The sequence below is a fragment of the Carettochelys insculpta genome, chromosome 17 (genome assembly GCF_033958435.1).
Source record: "Carettochelys insculpta isolate YL-2023 chromosome 17, ASM3395843v1, whole genome shotgun sequence".
Lineage (NCBI taxonomy): Eukaryota > Metazoa > Chordata > Testudines > Carettochelyidae > Carettochelys > Carettochelys insculpta.
In genome coordinates, this window is record NC_134153.1 from 32523715 (window position 1) to 32542309 (window position 18595).

Consider the following 18595-nt stretch of genomic DNA (forward strand, 5'->3'; position numbering starts at 1 on the left):
ATGTGTCCATGCTGATGATGAAATGCAGTGATTAAATCTACGAGTCAACTCCTTGGGAAAGAACTTTATGTCTCTGTTCTGTGTTTTACCTCCCCTCTGACATTATTTCATGTTATAGCAGTCTTGGATGATGACCCAGCATGTGTAGTTCATTTTAAGAACATGTTCACAAAATGCAAAGAAGGTACCAATGTGAGATTTCTAAAGATAGGTACAGCTCTCAACCCCTGGTTTGAGAATCTGAAGTGTCTGACAAAATCTGAAGGATGAGGCATGGAACACACTTTCACAAGTCTTAAAAGAGCAACGTTGCAAGGCAGAAACGACAGAACCCAAACCACCAAAAAAGAAAGTGAACAATCTGCCGATGGCGTCAAATGGTGAAAACAAAAGTGCATTGGTTACTGCTTTGGATGGTTATCGAGCAGACCCCATTAGCAGCATGATCACAAGTCCTTTGGAACGGTGGCTGAAGCATGACGTATATGATACTTCAGTGCATCAAGCACATAAATATTTTGCAATGCAAGGTACAACAGTAACATGCGGACACCTATTCTCACTTCCTGCAATTGGAGGGTTTCTGAGGGACACTACTGTGAGTGCCAGATCAGGGCAAATTGCTTTGAGGCAGGGCTACTTACAGCCCAGGACTAAGAGTCTTCCCTGACAAGGCACAAAACCGGTCACAACAAGCACTTCTCTTCACCACACTGGCTAACAAAAAGCCATACAAGCAATTCCCTCAGATTACAATTCTCCTGTGCCACCACCACCACTGACAGTCCTTTTACATACGACAAGGTATGAAAACCAATCTTATCAAACAAAAAGGTTCTTCTGATCCCAAAGTACCATTCCCAGATCAATTTATAACTCAGAATCTCCCCCACACAGCATGCTGTGCCACTCCTTTAGAATCTAACATCTAAAGACATTTTGATAAAAGGAAAGATTGTTAATATTTGTCTGTTTGATAAAGAAGTCAGGAAACGCTAAGATTTGATATACAGCTTCCTCTTATCATAATTTAAGGCCACGAAAGGGTTTGGTTGTACCATAAGAACAGGATATGCCTGGAATGGGATTGCTTCTTGTAAAACCAAACAGAAAAGAGAAAATTGCCACATCAAGTACAGTCCTCAAAAAGGATATAACTGAGCAAATGCTGAAAGAGATTAAGCCAAGATGAGCCAGAAGAATAGGTTGAACCTGGAATAACGTTGCTTCTCAATACACCTTACAGAAAAGATATCAAATGGAGAAATTTAGAAAAGTGCTCTGTTTTGGCACAGGTAAATCAATGTTTAAAAGTTTGGAAAACTAGAAGAAAATATTAATGGAAACCAAACTGACTACAGCCCTATGTTGTTAAAACATAGTGAATGATAAAGGGTTTACAGGGATGAAGGAAGAAATAATACTTGCTAGACTCCCCATTTGAAAATTACTAAAAATATTCAACTGATGAAAAACAAAGAAATACAAAATAAAAATTAAACTTCCTAAAAATATTTCCTCCACCGATAAGAAAAACTCAACCCTTAATTGAGTTAAGGACATGAGAAATGCTGGATAAATCTGCTAGTGCGGGGGTGGCCAACACGTGGCTTGTGGGTAAGGATCTGGCCCACAAAGCTGGCAGTGGTGCCATTTCATCCATGCTGGCCAAAGAGAGTGGGGGGCATGGGGTCGACAACCCACAGCTCCAGAGCCACATGTAACTCTTTAAGGATCCATTTGCAGCTATGGATGCTGCCGCAACTGACTCCTCCTCCAGTTCCCTGCCCTGCCATGCTGAAATAGTGGAACTCAATTTAATTGGTTTCACAGCCAGCAGGGTGGAGGGAGGGAGGGATCTGGCCATTAAACCAATTAAATTGGGTTCCATGACTTCAGTGAGGCTGGGAAGGGAGCCACCTGCACAGCAGGTGGGGGAAGAGAGTAGGAGAGCTGGGGGTGAGCCATGCAGCCATACTTAGGAGGCGGCAGCGGCCGCCATGAAGATGCAGCTGGGGGAGATGGGAGCAGCAGCAGTGCATGAAGCTCCTGTGTGAGGTAGGTTAATCCTGGGTTTGGGACTGAGAGGGGTTAAGCCTGGGGATGGGGGTGGAGTTTGGGGCTGAGAATGGTTTAGACTGGGAATGAGAGGGGCGGGTTTGGGGCTGAGAGAGATTAAGCCTTGAGTGGAAGCCCCCAGTACGTGTACAGAATTGCCTTGTAGCCTCTGATGAAAAAAGGTTGGCCACCGCCGTGCTAGTGCATTGATATTTGTCAGGTTCAGATATGACACCAATGAATGCTAAGGAAAATGTCACAAGACTTCTTTCTGTCCCCCCAGTTAAGAAGGAACCCAGTTATTTTTACATCTGGGGTCCACGTAAGCATTAATTGCCTAATACCATTGATTTCATGACACAGGCGGTGTTGGAGTCATATGGCACAGATAGCAGACTGATACAGTTGTTGAAGGATATCAGTGACAATGCGGAGGCAGCGCTGAGAATGTGCAGAGAGATGGGAAGCTGGTTTAGAACGAGTAGAGGTATGAGACAAGGAGATCTGATACCACCAAGTATCTTCATCATGCACCTAGAGATAGCGATGCACAAGATCAAGCAAGAGGTAGATGGGATATCTGTACATGGGATGAGAATCAACAACTTGAGGTTTCTGGATGGCACAGTTATCTTTGGAAAAAGATGGAGAAGCTAGTGAAAACGGTGCAGGTGCTAAATGAGGAACATGAACACTGAAAAAATTAAGACAATAGTATTTGGAGATAAGGAAATAGGAAGGAAGATCAGTGTAGATGGGATCAAACTAGAGAATGCAGAGAAGTTCACGCATCTGGGAAGTAACATAACTTACGATCTAGACTGTAAGAAGGAAACAGTGACTAGAAGAGCAAAAACAAGAGCGAGTTTGAAGGTCACAGAAAAGATCCAGAAAAACAAAGCCATCAGCTTAGAAACAAAGTTGAGAGTCTTGAAAATGTGTATATTCAGCAGCATGTTGTACGGATGTGAGACAAGAGTGATGATAAAAGATTCGAAGAGAAGGGTATTGGCATTCTAGAGGAGTTGTTAGAGAAAGATCCTGAGAACAGGATGAATGCAGAAGGTCACCAACAAGGAATTACATAGGAAGATACAGCCAAAGGAGAACCGACTGCAGAAGAAAGCAGTCAGGTAGCACTTTGAAAACAATGAAGCCATGATATCTTCAAAGGTCTCTGGTCAGGATTTCAGCTGTCAGACATTATGCCAGATCAGCCACTTAGGTAGCCTGTGTCCTAGCAGCTGTGAGGGCCTGATGACTTAGACAAATTGGAAGACTGGGCCACAAGAAATCTGATGAGGTTCAATAAGGACAAGTGCAGAGTCCTGCACTTGGGCCAGAAGAATCCCAAGCATTGTTACAGGCTGGGGTCCGACTGGCTTAGTAGAAGTTTTGCAGAAAAGGACCTGGGAGTTGCAGTGGACGAGAAGCTGGACATGAGTCAACAGTGTGCCGTTGTAGCCAAGAAGGCTAATGGCATATTAGGTTGCATCAAGAAGAGCGTTGCCAGTAGATCCAGAGAAGTGATTGTTCCTCTTTATTTGGCTTTGGTGAGGCCACATCTGGAGTGCTGCAGCCAGTTCTGGGCCCCCAATTATAGGAAGGATGTGGATACGCTGGAGAGGGTCCAGGGGAGGGCGACCAAAATAATTAGGGGGCTGGAGCATACGACCTATGAAGAAAGGTTGAGGGAATCGGGTTTGTTTAGTCTGCAGAAGAGAAGACTGAGGGGGGATTTGATAACAGCCTTCAACTTCCTGAAGGGAGGTTGCAAAGAGGCTGGAGAGAGGCTGTTCACAGGGGTCACGGATGGCAGAACACAGAACAATGGTCTCAAGTTGCGGTTGGGAAGGTCCAGGTTGAACATTCGGAAAAACTTTTTCACTAGGAGGGTGGTGAAGCATTGAAATGGTCCACCCAGGGAAGTAGTGGAGTCTCCATCCTGGAGGTGTTTAAGTCTCGCTTCGACAAAGTCCTGGCGGGGCTGATCTGATGGGTTTGGTCCTGCCTAGGGCAGGGAGCTGGTCTTGATGGCTTTTTCAGGTCTCTTCCAGCTCTATTGTTCTATGATTCTATGAGCTCAACACCTTGTAGCCAAAAACTAGGGCACACCTGCAGAATGTGGGTGACCCAGATCCAGACTGCTGCACTGCTTGATTTGAACCTCAGGCTCACATGTTTAGAGCAAAGGTGCTCAGCCCCTTCAAATCATGGTGTCTTGAGGTGAGTCTCTCTCAAGTTCTCACGCTGATGATGTTCCACTTTGTGTAACGAATGAAACATCCAGCGGGCAAGTGAGATACTGACTCAGCCTCATGCTCAGATCACTAACCTACATGGCAGTTGGAAGTCCCTGTGCTGATAAGCCTCGGCATAAAGTGCAACAGCTTCAACAAGAGATGGCGAGAAGCTCACCAATAGGCTACTGGTTAACTCATGTAAGATCATGGGTTCAAATTCCTGTTGGAGCTCAGGTAGAGTGGGGAGACAAACCTGGGTCCCCCACCTCCTGTGGGAGTGCTGCAAGCACTGGGCTTTTGGGGATACTGAACACACCACCTCCCCACTTGCTCCCCTGAACATCTGCCTATTGGGCCAGGCTCTGTGTGAAGAGCAGCTAGTGGAAAGGCTGTTTTAAGAATCCCACCAAGACTTAGGCATGAGCCAGGCACCAGAAAGCTCAAGAGCGTCAGCACTTGGACAGGTTTGCACATTCCCACTGACAGAGTCCCAGGCAGTCCTGAGGATTAGACACCAACAGCATTAGGCAGCTGAGCAAGGTTTTGAGAATCTGGCACCTACAGCAGCAGTTGGGCACCCCAGTGTCTATGAATTTAGCCCACAATGCTGGTGAAAAGCCAACTAGACACCCAGCCACATTTTTAAGCCCCCACATATCTTCAAACATCTGCCCCGAGCATGTAGCCATTAGAATTTGTGAGGAGTTCAGTTACCTTTCTTTGCAGATTTCCACAAATGGTTCTACCCTGAGATAAAGTTCCAACCAATCCAGCACTAGAACAAGCAAGCACAAATCCTGTTTGTCAAAGTGCTCTGCAGGTAGGGGGATTAGAACAGTGATGCAAGATTACTCTACCTTTAAAGAAAACAAATTTCCCATCTGATCTCTCATAGGCAGCATCAATCTTTGCAGGGAGGCCTTTCCAGAACTGTTCAATCTGCATGGGATACCCCTCCTGCACTCGGTTGTTGCGCAGACGCCAAAACCAGCGATCCTACGGAGAGAAAAAGGGTCTTGGAGTGTTTGACCTTTCAGACCCTGCCGTCAGCCCAATGTGCTGCTCAGTGCCAGAACTCTGCGTAGCTGTCCTTCTCTTGAGCAGATGATGACATTCCAACCAGTACCCAGGAGGTACTTTCTCTTAGCGCTGTAACAGGATGGGAACTGGTACTAATCGTTACTGTCCTTTACACAGCGTATAATTGGACATCACCACCACCCTCCTTTCCAGGTCCACTGAGTCCACCCATTCTATCAGCAGGAGCTCCCTCAAGCCTGTAATTGTTGTGCTAGGCCCTCAAACTTTCTCTAGCACACACAAAGGTCAGGCCACATCCAGCTGCCAAAGGACACAGATCCTGAGATCAGCTGGGTGGGAAGAGCCGGCTCCAGGGTTGCCGAGCACTCAAGAGTAAACTCAACAGTCACATTCCCCTGAGTGTAGCCCCAAAACTGTATTGTCCTGTGCTGCACAGAAAACTGAAGAGCGTAAGCTCATGACGTTTGCCTCTTCCCTCAAAGTGTAGGAAGATATGCACAGCCCCCCCGCACCCTGGAGTTTTGAACCACACCTAATGGTTTTTAGAAAACAAAACAAGTTTATTAGCTACACATGATAGATTTGAAGTGATCATAAGGGCTATCAAACAGATCAAAGAAAGCTCTCTGTCACTCTCTAAGGACAGCTTCTCTGATACCCAGGGTCAGTGCAACATGGCCAGTGCCCAACAGCCAGGTCAGATCAGTTTCCAGCTGCTTTCCATCACCAGAGCAGGGCAAGGCAGGTGAAGCTAGTGGAGATCTACCTCTTCATTTATCATTGCTTTCTTGGTTTAGAGGCCTGTGTTAGTGAGGTAGCATTCTTTGATGAAGGGCTGAGAAAACATGGTCCCTGAGTGTTTCTGAGCTTTAAAGGCTCACTCTGTGCTCCTAACCTCTAGCTGAGTGACTACATGCAGTCCCACAAGCATGAGTTAAAGACTTCAAAGCTACTGAGAATGCACCCACTCTTTGTCAGCGACAGATAGTAGAGCTATTTGTAGTAGCACAAAGTGGTACCATAGAATAGTTGATAATGTATAATTATTTATGCATATTATTATTTTCCTGGATACAAAGCTTAAAGAAAACATCATTGATAAAAGAGAATTCTTTGTACCTTGAAAACAAACATTTCTCCTCTAAACAGAGCCACCGTGTTAAAGTTGCCATCACATATGTTGGGTTTCATGCCTGGAGTTGATGGCCTATCACCTAAAGGAGGCCGGGGAGGTCTTGGCTGTCTCTCATGCTTCCTTTCTGAAGGGGAGTGAATCCTGCGCACAGGAAGAGTTGGTAATGGTCTGGTGGGCTCCAGGGGCTCAGCAGGTGGACCTAAAACCAGAAATGGATCAGAAGGGTGAACAGTGGCCAGGCCTGATGTTTGTGCTAAGATATTTCAAAGCCAGTACACAGTACTGATCCAATATCCCTACCGAGGGAATCCCAGGAAACCTCTCACTCATTCCTTAGGGCAGGTCTATACTAGGAGCACTAAATGGGCACTGTAGGGCATCTGGTGCAGATGTTCTAGGCCGAGAGGAAAGTGCTCTGCCCTCAGCATAATTACTGCACCCCCACAAGAGGAGGCTGTCTCCTGCCGGCCAGCATGCTGCCTGGGTGGACAGCACTGACTGAGGAATGCAAGTTACATCCATGACAGCAGTGGTGCAGACCTGCCCTTACACAGTGCAGACGTAAGCAGCAGTTGCCAGACACAGGAGAGCTGAAAGAGGGGAGAACTCAGCTGGCCTGAGCTGTGGGCTCGGTGCTTCTGGGATGAAAGGAAACTGCCAGAGGACTGTAGGGACACAGCATTGCCTCTGTTCATCTTAGCCAGGCTATTGGTTTAACACCCATTTGCAGAAAACCCCCTAATGGACACACGCAATCAGGATGAATTCAAATGACGGCAGCTCCAGCTTGGCTCCACCCTTCACGACCAGTCTGAGGAATAGTAACAGAGAGGGAGCCATGCTAGTTTATATACTATCAAACCAAAACAGCAGTCAAGTAGCACTTTAAAGTCTAACAAAATAATTTATGAGGTGATGAGCTTTCATGGGACAGACCCACTTCTTCAGACCATAGCCATACCAGAACAGACTGTGCCTTAAATATTGAGTCTGTTCTGGTACGGCTATGGTCTGAAGAAGTGGGTCTGTCCCACGAAAGCTCATCACCTCATAAATTATTTTGTTAGTCTTTAAAGTGCTACTTGACTGCTGTTTTGTTTTGACAGTCTGAGGAAGTGCTTCGAAAAGCGACCCCACTGCCCGCAGCCCCAAGCGTTCCATGAGAGTTCCTGGTCCAAGCCCTGACCTGGCTCCCCACCTTAGCTCATGGGAGCTGACAGAGTTACAGGCTGCAAAGATGTACAATGACTGAACAGCTGTGTGGAGACCCAAAGCATGTGAGGGAACGAACAGCCTGTGGAACCTGTTACACAGAAACCTTGTTCAAAGCGTGAGAACACTTGGTGCATGCCAGCTGAGGGGGAAATGGCTGTGATAAAGCATCTGGCATGATAAACTAAAAGCTCCAGACCAGGGCTGCAGAGAGACTTGCCAGGCCCCTGGGCAAGGTGGGAGGGGACCCAACTCCATGCCCTCCCAGAAGAAGGGGGCCCCGGGCAGAAGGAGCAGGGCTGGCAGCAAATGTCTCCCCAGCCAGCCCTTTGGGAGCACGACGAGTATGTCACATGAGGCTCTAGGGCAATTTAAAGGGCCTGGAGCTCTGGCTGCTGGGGCTAATGTAGTGGCAGCAGCAGTCAGAAGCTCCAGGCCCTTTTAACTCACTGGGCCCCAGGGCAGCTGACCCCCCCCAGCAGAAGCAGCCCCACTCCAGACACTGGGTGGGAAGTTTATTGCTGAAAACCCCCAACTGTGTTTTGCCAGGTTAATTTAATGGGCTGAGGCTGCCGCTGATGGACAGTGGCTACAGAGGGTCACTTAAAGACCCAGTGGGAAAGGCAGACAGGAAGGAGTGGTTTTCAGCAGCATGGCTGCTGCTGCCCCTAGCAGATTATCTCAGAAAGTGCCCCAGCATGCACACTGCTGCTAATGGGCCTGGGCTGTCCTGACCAAGCTACAGAGTCTATATCAGAGGGCACCACCCCATCTACAGACTAATTCCCGAACACCACTTGGGCTGTGGGGCTAAGGCTCCTGCTCTCACTGTTCCCAGCCCCCTTGTACTCCCGGAAGCTCTTCCTGGCACTCTCTGGCTATTAGGTGGTGGCAGCAGCAGGGCCAACGCCCATCCAAGCAGCTGCATCAAGTCTGATTCCTAGGCTCAGCTCCTCTGCACATCAGCACCATGCCCTCCCTGGCCCAGCGGTCTCACATGCACAGGAAGGGCTCTGCCTCCATCCCATGGCTCTGCTTACTGACTTCGCATTGGTGGTGGCATGCCCACCCCAGGGGAAGGAGAGGGGAAGGGAGCTGCTGGGCTCACTAGCCTGATTTGCGGTTGGTTTGGAAGCTGGGAACCAATGGAGAGGCAACTAACGCTCTCCCCTGTGTGGGCAATGGATGGCCACCTGGGCCAATGAGTTACTGTGTCTGTGGGGAGCAAGAGACTGACCCCACTCTCATGGGCACCCTCAACTTTGGGCACTGAGGATTCTATTCCACTGCAGTGGGTGGGCCCACACACCTCAGCCACACTTCACAGCTCCCTGGATGCTCACTAGCTATGTGGTCTTCCCAGAGCCTCCTACCTCCTGCTCATGCCAGCCTCCCCCACCCCACCCACCGATCCTGGACCTGGTCCTGGACCAGGCACTGACCGGCCTCAGCCTGTTTACCTGGATGAGGGTGGTCAGACTGGCCAGGCTAAGCACGTGGGCTCACTTTCTGCCCATAGCTGCTCTCCACAGCGGGGCAGCCAGAGCCGAGGCCCTCTGCTCAGGCCAGTCCTGGCCAGGGAGGAACCCTGCCCTTTGGGGTAGGGCTGCACCTTTCTAACTTCAGAGAACCAACTCCTCACCCCACCCCGGCTCACGCCAGCCCCCCTGCCTCCCGCTGACGCCAGCCCCCTTGCCCCACTCACGCCAGCCCCCCTGCCTCCCGCTCACGCCAGCCCCCTTGCCCCACTCTTGCCAGCCCCCCTGCCTCCCGCTCACGCCAGCCCCCCTGCCTCCCGCTCACGCCAGCCCCCCTACCTCCCACTCACGCCAGCCCCCTTGCCCCACTCTTGCCAGCCCGCCTGCCTCCCGCTCACGCCAGCCCCCTTGCCCCACTCTTGCCAGCCCCCCACCTCCCAATCATGCCAGCCTCCCCCACCCCACCCCCACTCACGCCAGCCCTGCTTGTCCCACCCCAGCCTCTGCCCCCATCGCTCCCTTGGCTCATTTTCACTGTAAGGCCCAGACAGGCACTAGGAGACCAAGAGCTGCAACAATTTGCCTGTGGGAGATGAAATGTGTGAATTAAGTGCCCTTCTCCCCCCAGGCAGAGTTTTAAACACTGTGGCACAATGAACTGCTCCCACGAGTCCCACTCACTCGCCATGAGTGAAGTTACAGAGATGTCACAGGAGACTGATTTTTCTTGTCTTCACCCAGCTGTCTGACTACTGGTAGAGAATCTTGGAGTGCAGCAGCCATGGACTGACTCCCTCCCTACATGACGATGGACTGTATATGAGGAGAAAAAGCTATGCTGCTCCATCTTTAATGACAAGTTGCATTGCTGGTGCATGCTTTAATAGACAATAAATGCAACATGGCCAAATTAATGTTACAGGAGTCAATGCTAACATTTCCTGATGCTTATGTTTACAAATATAGCCTTACTGTTGCCCTGATGAATTTGTTATAGCTCTTATACGTTAAGATAAGGATGCATAAAGCTGTTGCACAAACTGCCTTCTCCCTACTTTACCACCCTGTTAACCAAGAGATTTTCTAGTGTTCTTCATTTCAATTTTTTTCACTTGCCCCAGATCTGAGAGGAAATGTGTGAGAATATCACACACCCCCTGACCACTTGTCTTTCCTTCAGATACCAACTGCCATGCAGAGACAGCATTGCGCTATTTGTGTGTGTGCAACAAAACACGGGGAAGGGGGCCCTGAAAATAAAATATCTCCTATAATTTTCAAACTATCCTTTGCGTGAAGTGTAAAGGGGACAGGTCTTCTGTGTGAGGAGCCTGAGCCCTAACGCAGCTACACGTTCCTTGTTCACACACCCTTTCTGCTGCCTGGGAAATTTCCCCATCAGACTACACGAGTCACTCACTTTTTGCAGACTCTGGCAGGCACTCTCCAGTGCAAAGGGCCGGGCTTGGTGCAGTGATGCCTACCTGCTGGCATGGCTCCTGATGTGCCCTGCTGACTGGGTGGGTGGCAGTGGCAGAGGCCAAAGCAGGCCAAGTGCATTGCCCCGGATGCTTTGCCATACACTCCCAAACCACATGAACCTACATGCACCTCCTGCAGGAAGGTGCTGGCCTGGGCAGCCACCTAGCTACCAGAGGCTGTACTGCACTTTGATGGGAGGGGGTGTGGGTGAAAGCATCTAGACAGCAATTCTACAGAGGGGCGTAAGCTAGTGAGAGAGTATGACACCTAATATGAACGAAGAGTGCTTGATTTGCGTATGAGAGCTGTGCGTCAGCAACTGAAGCAAGGATTTAAGCAGTCAAGATCTGTTCTTGCAAAATAACTTACTTGTATCCATGGAAATACAAGCATTATGGGAACAACACTGGTGATGGGCTCATGATCATGCATCTGACACAGGTATGGACAAAAACTGGATGAAAATGAAATCTTGGATTATGGTGGCCTGCCTGGAACTGTTTTTCTGGATTTGTGGGTGAAAGGTCTAGCAAACAGAATCGTAGAATCACAAGATTGGAACAAACCTTGAAAGGTCATCAGGTCAAGTCACCTGCACTCATGGCAGGACCAAACACTGTCTCTAGACCATCCCTCATAGATATTTATCTAACCTGCTCTTAAATATCCCCAGTGACGGCGATTCCACAACCTCCCTTGGCAATTTATTCCACTGTTTGACCACCCTGACAGGTAGGAACTTTTTCCTAATGTCCAACCTAAACCTCCCTTGCTGCAGTTTAAGCCCGTTGCCTCTTGTCTTACCACCCAAAATTGAGGAGATTTTTTTCTTCCCCCTCCTTTGTAACAACTTTTAGGTGTTTGAAAATTCTTATCAGGACCCCTATCGTTCTTCTCCTACCCAGACTAAACAAATCCCATTCTTTCAGTCTTCCCTCACAAGTCATGATCTCTGGAGTAGAAGTGCAGTGGGGCAGGGGCAGGGCAGGTGGTGGAGTGGGAGGCTCAGGGTCTAGAGGGAGGTCATGGCAAGAGGTGGGGGTGCGAGATCTGGACAGAAGTTAGAAAGGAGGAGGGGCCTCAGAGCTGGGGCAGGAGGTTGTGATGTGGGGTGCTTACTGGGGCAGCTTTCCTTCAGTGGCGCAGTCCCCAGGGAGGGAAGGGAGCAGGTAGCTCTGTGCACTGCTGCCCTGCACTCACCTACAGCCACAATTCATGGCCAGTGGGAGCTGCAAGGGCAGCACTTGCAGGAAAAGGATGTGTGTGGACAGAGCTTCCAGCACTTGAAGCTCCAGCTGTGTGGGCAGACAGGGTCGGGGGGGACGACAGCAGCGCACGGAGTTGCACCCTCTCCTCCATGCTGCCAGGCAGGGCTGGTATGCAGGCGCTTTAGTGGCTGCAGCCCAGGGCCCTGGGACAAGAGAACACTGTCAAAAGATCTGCACTTTTGGTGGCCTCGAGATCATTTTGTGGGGTCCTCCTTAGCCCAAGGCCCTGAGCTGTACCCCTTAAATTCCCTTTTTCAATACAGCCCTGGTAGAAACCATCTTTCCTGTATAGCGTCTCCCTTTCCCAAAGGTTTTCCAGCTCCTATTAAATCTAAAACCCTCCTCCCTATGCCATCATCTCATCCATGCATTGTGACCCTGCAGCTCTGCCTGCCTACCTGGCTTGCAGGTGAAATTGGAAGCATTTAAGAGAATGCACCACGGAGGTCCTGGACTTCAAACACTTACTTTACCAGGACTTCAATCTCTTACTACCATTTGCCCTCCAGGACTTCGCTCCTCTCCTCCCTGTGTCATTGGTAGGGTACATGTAGGTACATGTACCCTGACCAGCGGCTCCTCCCCAGGACTACACATCAGTCTGTCTCAAGAAATCTGCAGCCTTCACACCAGGCAGGCAAGCCACCATTCAGTTCTCCAAGTCAACACAAACCCAGCTGTGCTTCTAATGATCAAATCCCCCACAACTATTACCTGTATCTTCCTAATAAGTGGAGCTCCCTCCTCCCAAGAGGTATCCTCCATGAGAGAGGGTACTACAACGTCCTCTGGAAGGAGGGTCCCAACTATGGGATAATTTCCCTCTGCTCTAGTTGGATGCTCTCCTTCCCTGAGACTTTCATCCTCCTCAATAGCACAGAGTCTGCCAGACCAGGGGCCTCAGCGTTCTACTGCGTCCCAGAACGTCTCCTCTATGCACCTCTCCGTGTCTCTCAGCTCCTCCATTTCAGCCACACTGGTCTCCAAAGCCCGTACACTGTCTCAGAGGGCCAAGAGCTCCTTGCACCGAATGAACACGTGTACTCATACACAGAATCTTAGGGCTGGAAGGGACCTCAGGAGGTCATCTAGTCTTGCTTCATCTAGCCCTGCTTCAAGCAGGATCAACCCCCACTAAGTCATCCCAGCCAGGACCTTGTCAAGCCGGGACTTAACCTCGAGGGAAGGAGAACCCACCACCTCTCTAGGCAACGCATTCCAATGCTTCACCACCTGCCTGGTGAAGCACTTTTTCCTAATAGCCAGCCTACGCCTCTCCTTCTGTAACTCCAGACCATTGCTCCTTGTTCTGCCCCATCACCTGTACGTGCTTCACTGGATGCAATGAGCTGGACAGCCCCCGCTCTGTTGCTGAGCGTCTGCCTGCATTCTCATTTTACTCCTGTAGCTCTTTCCTTTGTTACTGTTTTGTTTTGTTTTGTTTTTTTTAAATCTGGAGTTTCTCTGGCTTTGAGCTTACAGAATGTTAGGTGTATCTGGCCCTTCCCTCCCCACACACACTTCCCCCTTAAACTCCCTTTAGCCACTCCTGTTCACTATCCTGCCGCCCTATCTCACTTCCAGCACCCACCCATACCTCCTTGCTCCTGACAGCTCTGAGGTGAAACCCATGACCTTGCAGGCCTTCTCCACTAGAAATCTGCTTTCTCCTTCAACTCTGCCATTTCTGTGACCAAACCACAATACAGTACATCCACATTTCCTCGGTGGGGGGGGTTACTTTGGAGGTGATTAGCTAACCAGAGAGCAGGGGGGTGAAGGGGTGAGGACAGGAGAGGGTACAAAGGGCAGGTGTGGACTGAATTGGAGATGAAGAGACTGAGGAAAGGTACAGAGGGTTGGAACTTAGCAGCACAGAGCAGAAAGTCAGAGAACATTTTACAATTTTGCCTGGTATGTCTAAATGTGAAAAGGTCCCAGCTTCGGTGCATCTTCTTCCACTGGCTGGAGTGTCTGGCTAGCTCCTTGAGTCATGTATGTGTCTCTTTTTCTCTGCTAGAAGCTCAAGTTGCGTTGTCTACCATGGCCCCTAAATCCTTCCCAGAGTCATTGTTTCCCCCACCTGGGGGATACGGCCTGCATTCATCATACCTAGATGTGTAACTCTGCAGTTGGCTCTATTAAAATATATGTTGCCTGAAACGGTCCAGTTTACAAAGATAACCCATTTTTCTGTACGACTGCCTGTCCTCATTACTGTTTATCACTCTGCCAATCTTCGTCTCACCGGTGCATTTTATTAGCAGCGATTTTATATCCCTAGCAAATGCTGTTCAACACCCTTCTCAATTATTAACGGACTAGTATGTACATTGCCGTCATCTGAAACAAGAACTTTTCCCAAACACAGGGTAGACATATGTCTTAGTCATGGCTAGCTTTCCTGCATCACTATTAACAGTTTTACCATCTCCATCTAGCAATGGGCCTATACCATTCTTAGGATTTCTTTGGTTCCTAATAAATTGTTAAAATGCCTTCTTATCGTCCTCATCTGGACCAGCCATGGAGTTTCCCTGATGTCCTTAGTTCCCTTCTAAATTTTCTGAACTTCATAATTTCTAATTCATGTAAATTGATGTTCATCTCCCCTCTGTTCCATTTATTATGTCGCTCTTTTATTTCTCATTGCTGCCTTCATTTTGCCATCAAAGCAGGATGGGCTTTTAGCCACTGTTGCCTTTATTCTGCTTAGGATGGTGAAGAAAATGATGTCAAATTCCACATGAAATGAACTTTAGGGCAGAAGAGCGCTCACACAAAACACAACCCCTGGGTCCTTTCTTAGAGACCATTGCTGCTCACAACTCTTGCTCTATGGTCAGAGGTATCAAAAGCAGCTGAAAGATCTAAAGGAGCTGCATAGGTATTGGCCAAAAACAACCTCCATTAGACAACCAGATCAGGAACGTCTTTGTACCACAGCCTGGTCTAAGCCCAGAGAAAATGGGGCCCATACAATCTTGGGATGCTCAATACTGCCAAAATCACTTCCCTGTAACCGTCCCTTAAAAGGAAGTCTGGAGCCAGACTGAAGGCTGAGTGGTCTGGTTTGGCATGCTGAGCTTTGAGTTTGATTCCCAGCTCAAGGAGATTTACCTGCCGTGGGACTCACTGAGCTAACATACTAAAAATAAAACATGAGGGACGAAGTGGCTGTCACGAGTGTGTTCCCATCTGAGACACTAGCTGTAACCCTCCCGTATCTGTGTGCTTGCATGCTATTGCAATGACAGCACACCTCTTCCAGCAGAGAATGAGACCCTCAGCTCCCAGAAGACAGACCATGGAACAACAACAGAATCAGGGATAATGGCTCTGTGACCAAAGTCTTGACACGCTTGTTTAAGAGATGTTGCCACCCTAACCTCTACTACAGGATCTGTCTCCACCAATAGTAAACCAAGTGCCAGGCAGAGACAGCCAGAAGGCGTCAGAGCCAAAACACAGGTTCCAGCCGTAAGTTTGCCAAGAACTTTCAGATCATCAATGAGCAAAACTGACCAACTCTGAAGGAGAGAAGAACGCTGCTTGTTTGTATGGCACAGAACTGCCACCACAGAGGCAGGTTATCAGGTCTGAGCTTAATCAGTGAAACAGACAGAAAATTCCTCTCAGTGAGACTTTGCATATGAAATTGGGCAGCCTGGATTGACATTTCCTCCATCAGAAGCATGGCAATAAACTTCAAAAAGTCTGTGTGTGATGAGTGATCACCTTGAGAGTGACTTCCACCACTGGTACCTTAGCCTGCTCCCTTCATGCTTCATGTGTTGCTGACCATCTGAATACCAAGGTGACCTGTGAAGATAACATAGAGAGAGGAGGTATTTAGGAGCCACTGTGTCGATAGTTGGGGACAAAATTAATCACACTGTCCTACCAGGTTATCGACAGAGTGGTCCATTAACTATGCAAAATTCTCCCTCCAAGAGCTCAGAAATATCTATAAATCCATTAATCTCAACCAGTGGATCAATACTGTAGGCCTCCTACCCTATCGGGGCAAAGGTGATCCTCAGCCTCATCTCAGAGGAGGTAATGTCCAATCCTTACCCCTCCATATTCCATCCCAGAATAATCATCATATCTTGAATGTAACAGAGATAGCTGTGCTAGTCTATAAACTATGAAAACAAAAAAGCAGTCCAGTAGCACTTTAAAGACTAACAAAATTATTAGGTGATGAGCTTTCGTGGGACAGACTCACTTCTTCAGACCACAGCCATATCAGAACAGACTCAATATTTAAGGCACAGAGAACCGAAAATAGTAAGCAAGGTTGACAAATCAGAACAATTATTATCAAAGTAAGCAAATCAGAGAGCAGGGGGCAGAAGGGGTGGGGGGAGTCTAGAATTAGCAAAAGCAAAGTATGTAAAAGAGCCCCTATAATGAGCTAGAAAATTATCATGCGGATTCAAACCACGTGTTAATGTGTCGAATTTGAATATAAGAGAGAGTTCAGCAACCTCTCTTCCCAAACAGCTGTGAAAATTCCTTTTCACGTAATGGCTCTAGTCCTTTAACCTAGAAAATTCATCCTCTGAGTACTAACAGAGAGATAGCTGTGTTAGTCTATAGTCTATCAAAACAAAACAGCAGTCATGTAGCACTTTAAAGAGTAACAAAATAATTTATTGGGTGATGAGCTTTCTTGGGACAGACCCACTTCTTCAGACCATAGCTGTACTAGAACAGAACATCCTCTGAGTGGGCACTGATGTCTTCTACAAAAATAAGTCTCACTGACTCCCACAGACCAAGAACTTGGTCAGCTCGGGTACCCTTCCAAGCTGGCACCAGACTCAGGAAAACTATATTGTTTCAGGTATACTCGGAAAGTTCCAGTTCAGTTACTGAGCTAAAAATATGATTTTAAATTAACATTTTGTTTCTGTAGCAGAATTCATGGAATCCCAGCATCCCCTCAGTAATGAGCTCCTACTCACGCACTTTTTAGTCAGGACTAACCACGTTCACCATCACTGTTAACCCGTTCCCACCTTACTCAGCGTGCTCTGTTTCTGAAGATAAGCCATGCTCGCTGAAACTCAGGCTCACGCTGCCAGGCCTCAGGGGCAAGACTCAGTGATTGTTATTATTTGTTTAAGGACTCTCTGCTATCAAGCAAAGGCCTGGAACTGTATAAAGGGCTCTTGGAGCCTGATCCTTTTTCTCAGACCTGCTTGATGGTTTATGCAGGGGAAACTTGAGTCATAAGCCTGAGATCTGAAGTCCCATCTGGATCACAGTGAATATGAACGTTGGACTATAACCTATGGACTAATTCTGAAAGAACCCTTTGCAATGCTACATAGGAGGAAGACTGACTGAGACATAAGCACTTGTATTAGAGGCCTGAAGCCTGGGCTAAAGTAGCATTCAAAGCTTTCCTGACATATCAAAAGACAAGCTCTGAGCAACAGGCAGAACCTGCTCACAGAATCTGGTAAGAAAAAGGCTAATATTGCAGAAATGCATATTCTGAAGAAGTGCTAGGCACAGAACATTCATGCAAACGATTCCCGATATGAAGGGTGGTACCAAAACAACAGGAACGTACTGACCTCTCCAAAAAGATTAAGTCAGGATGACAGTATGTAATAGAACAAACCAGCAGTCAAGTAGCACCTCAAAGACCAACAAAATAATTTATTCGGTGATGAGCTTTCGTGGGGCAGACTCACTTCTTCAGAGCTGGAGCTATGCAGATATCTGTCAGTGCTGTACTGCATAGATCCAAATCTGAAGAAGTGGTCTGCCCCATGAAAGCTCACCACCTAATACATTATTTTGTTAGTCTTTAAGGTGCTACATGACCGCTGGTTTGTTTTGTTAGAATACAGACTAACACGACTATCTCTGTTAGTATGTAACAGAGTTGTTTTAACTGAGCCAACATGCACAAGGGGATGGGTAATAACTGGTGTGACAGGGTTAGGCCAGAAAGCTAGCTCTGAGAGAGAGAAGCAACACCTTGCAAAGGAACAGAGGGTTACCTCAGGGCAGTGAGGAAGAGCTGAGCTGGGGAAACAGCCAAGGAGCGGATGCTACAAACCAATTAGAGCCATCTGAGCTCACTTGAGGCTGTTCTAGGACTGGATAAAAGGCTTTCCTGCTAGAAAACAGAAGGGAATTGCTGAGGAGGTTGGAGTGGTGAGACCAGACAAGGGGAGAGGGAGTTAGAAAGCGCTTCAGAAACAGGTAGGGGAGGAGGAGTGTCCCTACAGGGAACACCTGGGACTTACCTCTTCCCAGGCAATTGGGAGGAAAGGGGCCTTCCCCCAGCCCCTTCAGCCCTGTGACATTGGGGCAGACTGCAGCTCAAGCCCATAGGGCCTGAGCTACCTGTGGCATGCTAGACAGGGCGAGAGGTCCAGAGCCCAGGAGCAAGGCTGACTCTTACCACACTGGCCCCATCAGAGGCAGCCGGCAATTTGTTTGTATGGGGGTATAAAGATATAACTCAGGAGTGTCTCTGTCCAGGCTAGGAAGGAACGGAAAGTTTCACTATTCACTGAGTTGGTCCATTATTACATGTGTTAGTGGTGTCAGGCGTACATGTGTTCGTGGTGCGGGAGAGTCTGTGGGATACTTGCACTGTGCTTTGTTAGCAATAAACTTGGCCTTGTGCCTTCATGTCTTGATAGATCT

General features: G+C 48.2%; 1 protein-coding gene across 3 annotated transcripts in view; it reads right to left on the bottom strand.

Annotated features, from left to right (window-relative positions):
• Positions 1-18595, bottom strand: part of MMP24 (matrix metallopeptidase 24) — a 62235-nt gene that overhangs the window by 7898 nt on the left and 35742 nt on the right. For 2 of the 3 annotated variants that reach the window (XM_075011542.1, XM_075011543.1), the window contains exons 6-7: positions 6462-6676; positions 5159-5297 (exon numbers count right to left, since the gene is read on the bottom strand). The exons of the other annotated variant lie outside the window; for it this stretch is intronic. In XM_075011542.1, the coding sequence (XP_074867643.1) occupies positions 5159-5297; positions 6462-6676 (354 nt within the window). The remainder of the gene's footprint in view (positions 1-5158; positions 5298-6461; positions 6677-18595) is intronic. 3 annotated transcript variants of the gene reach the window in all.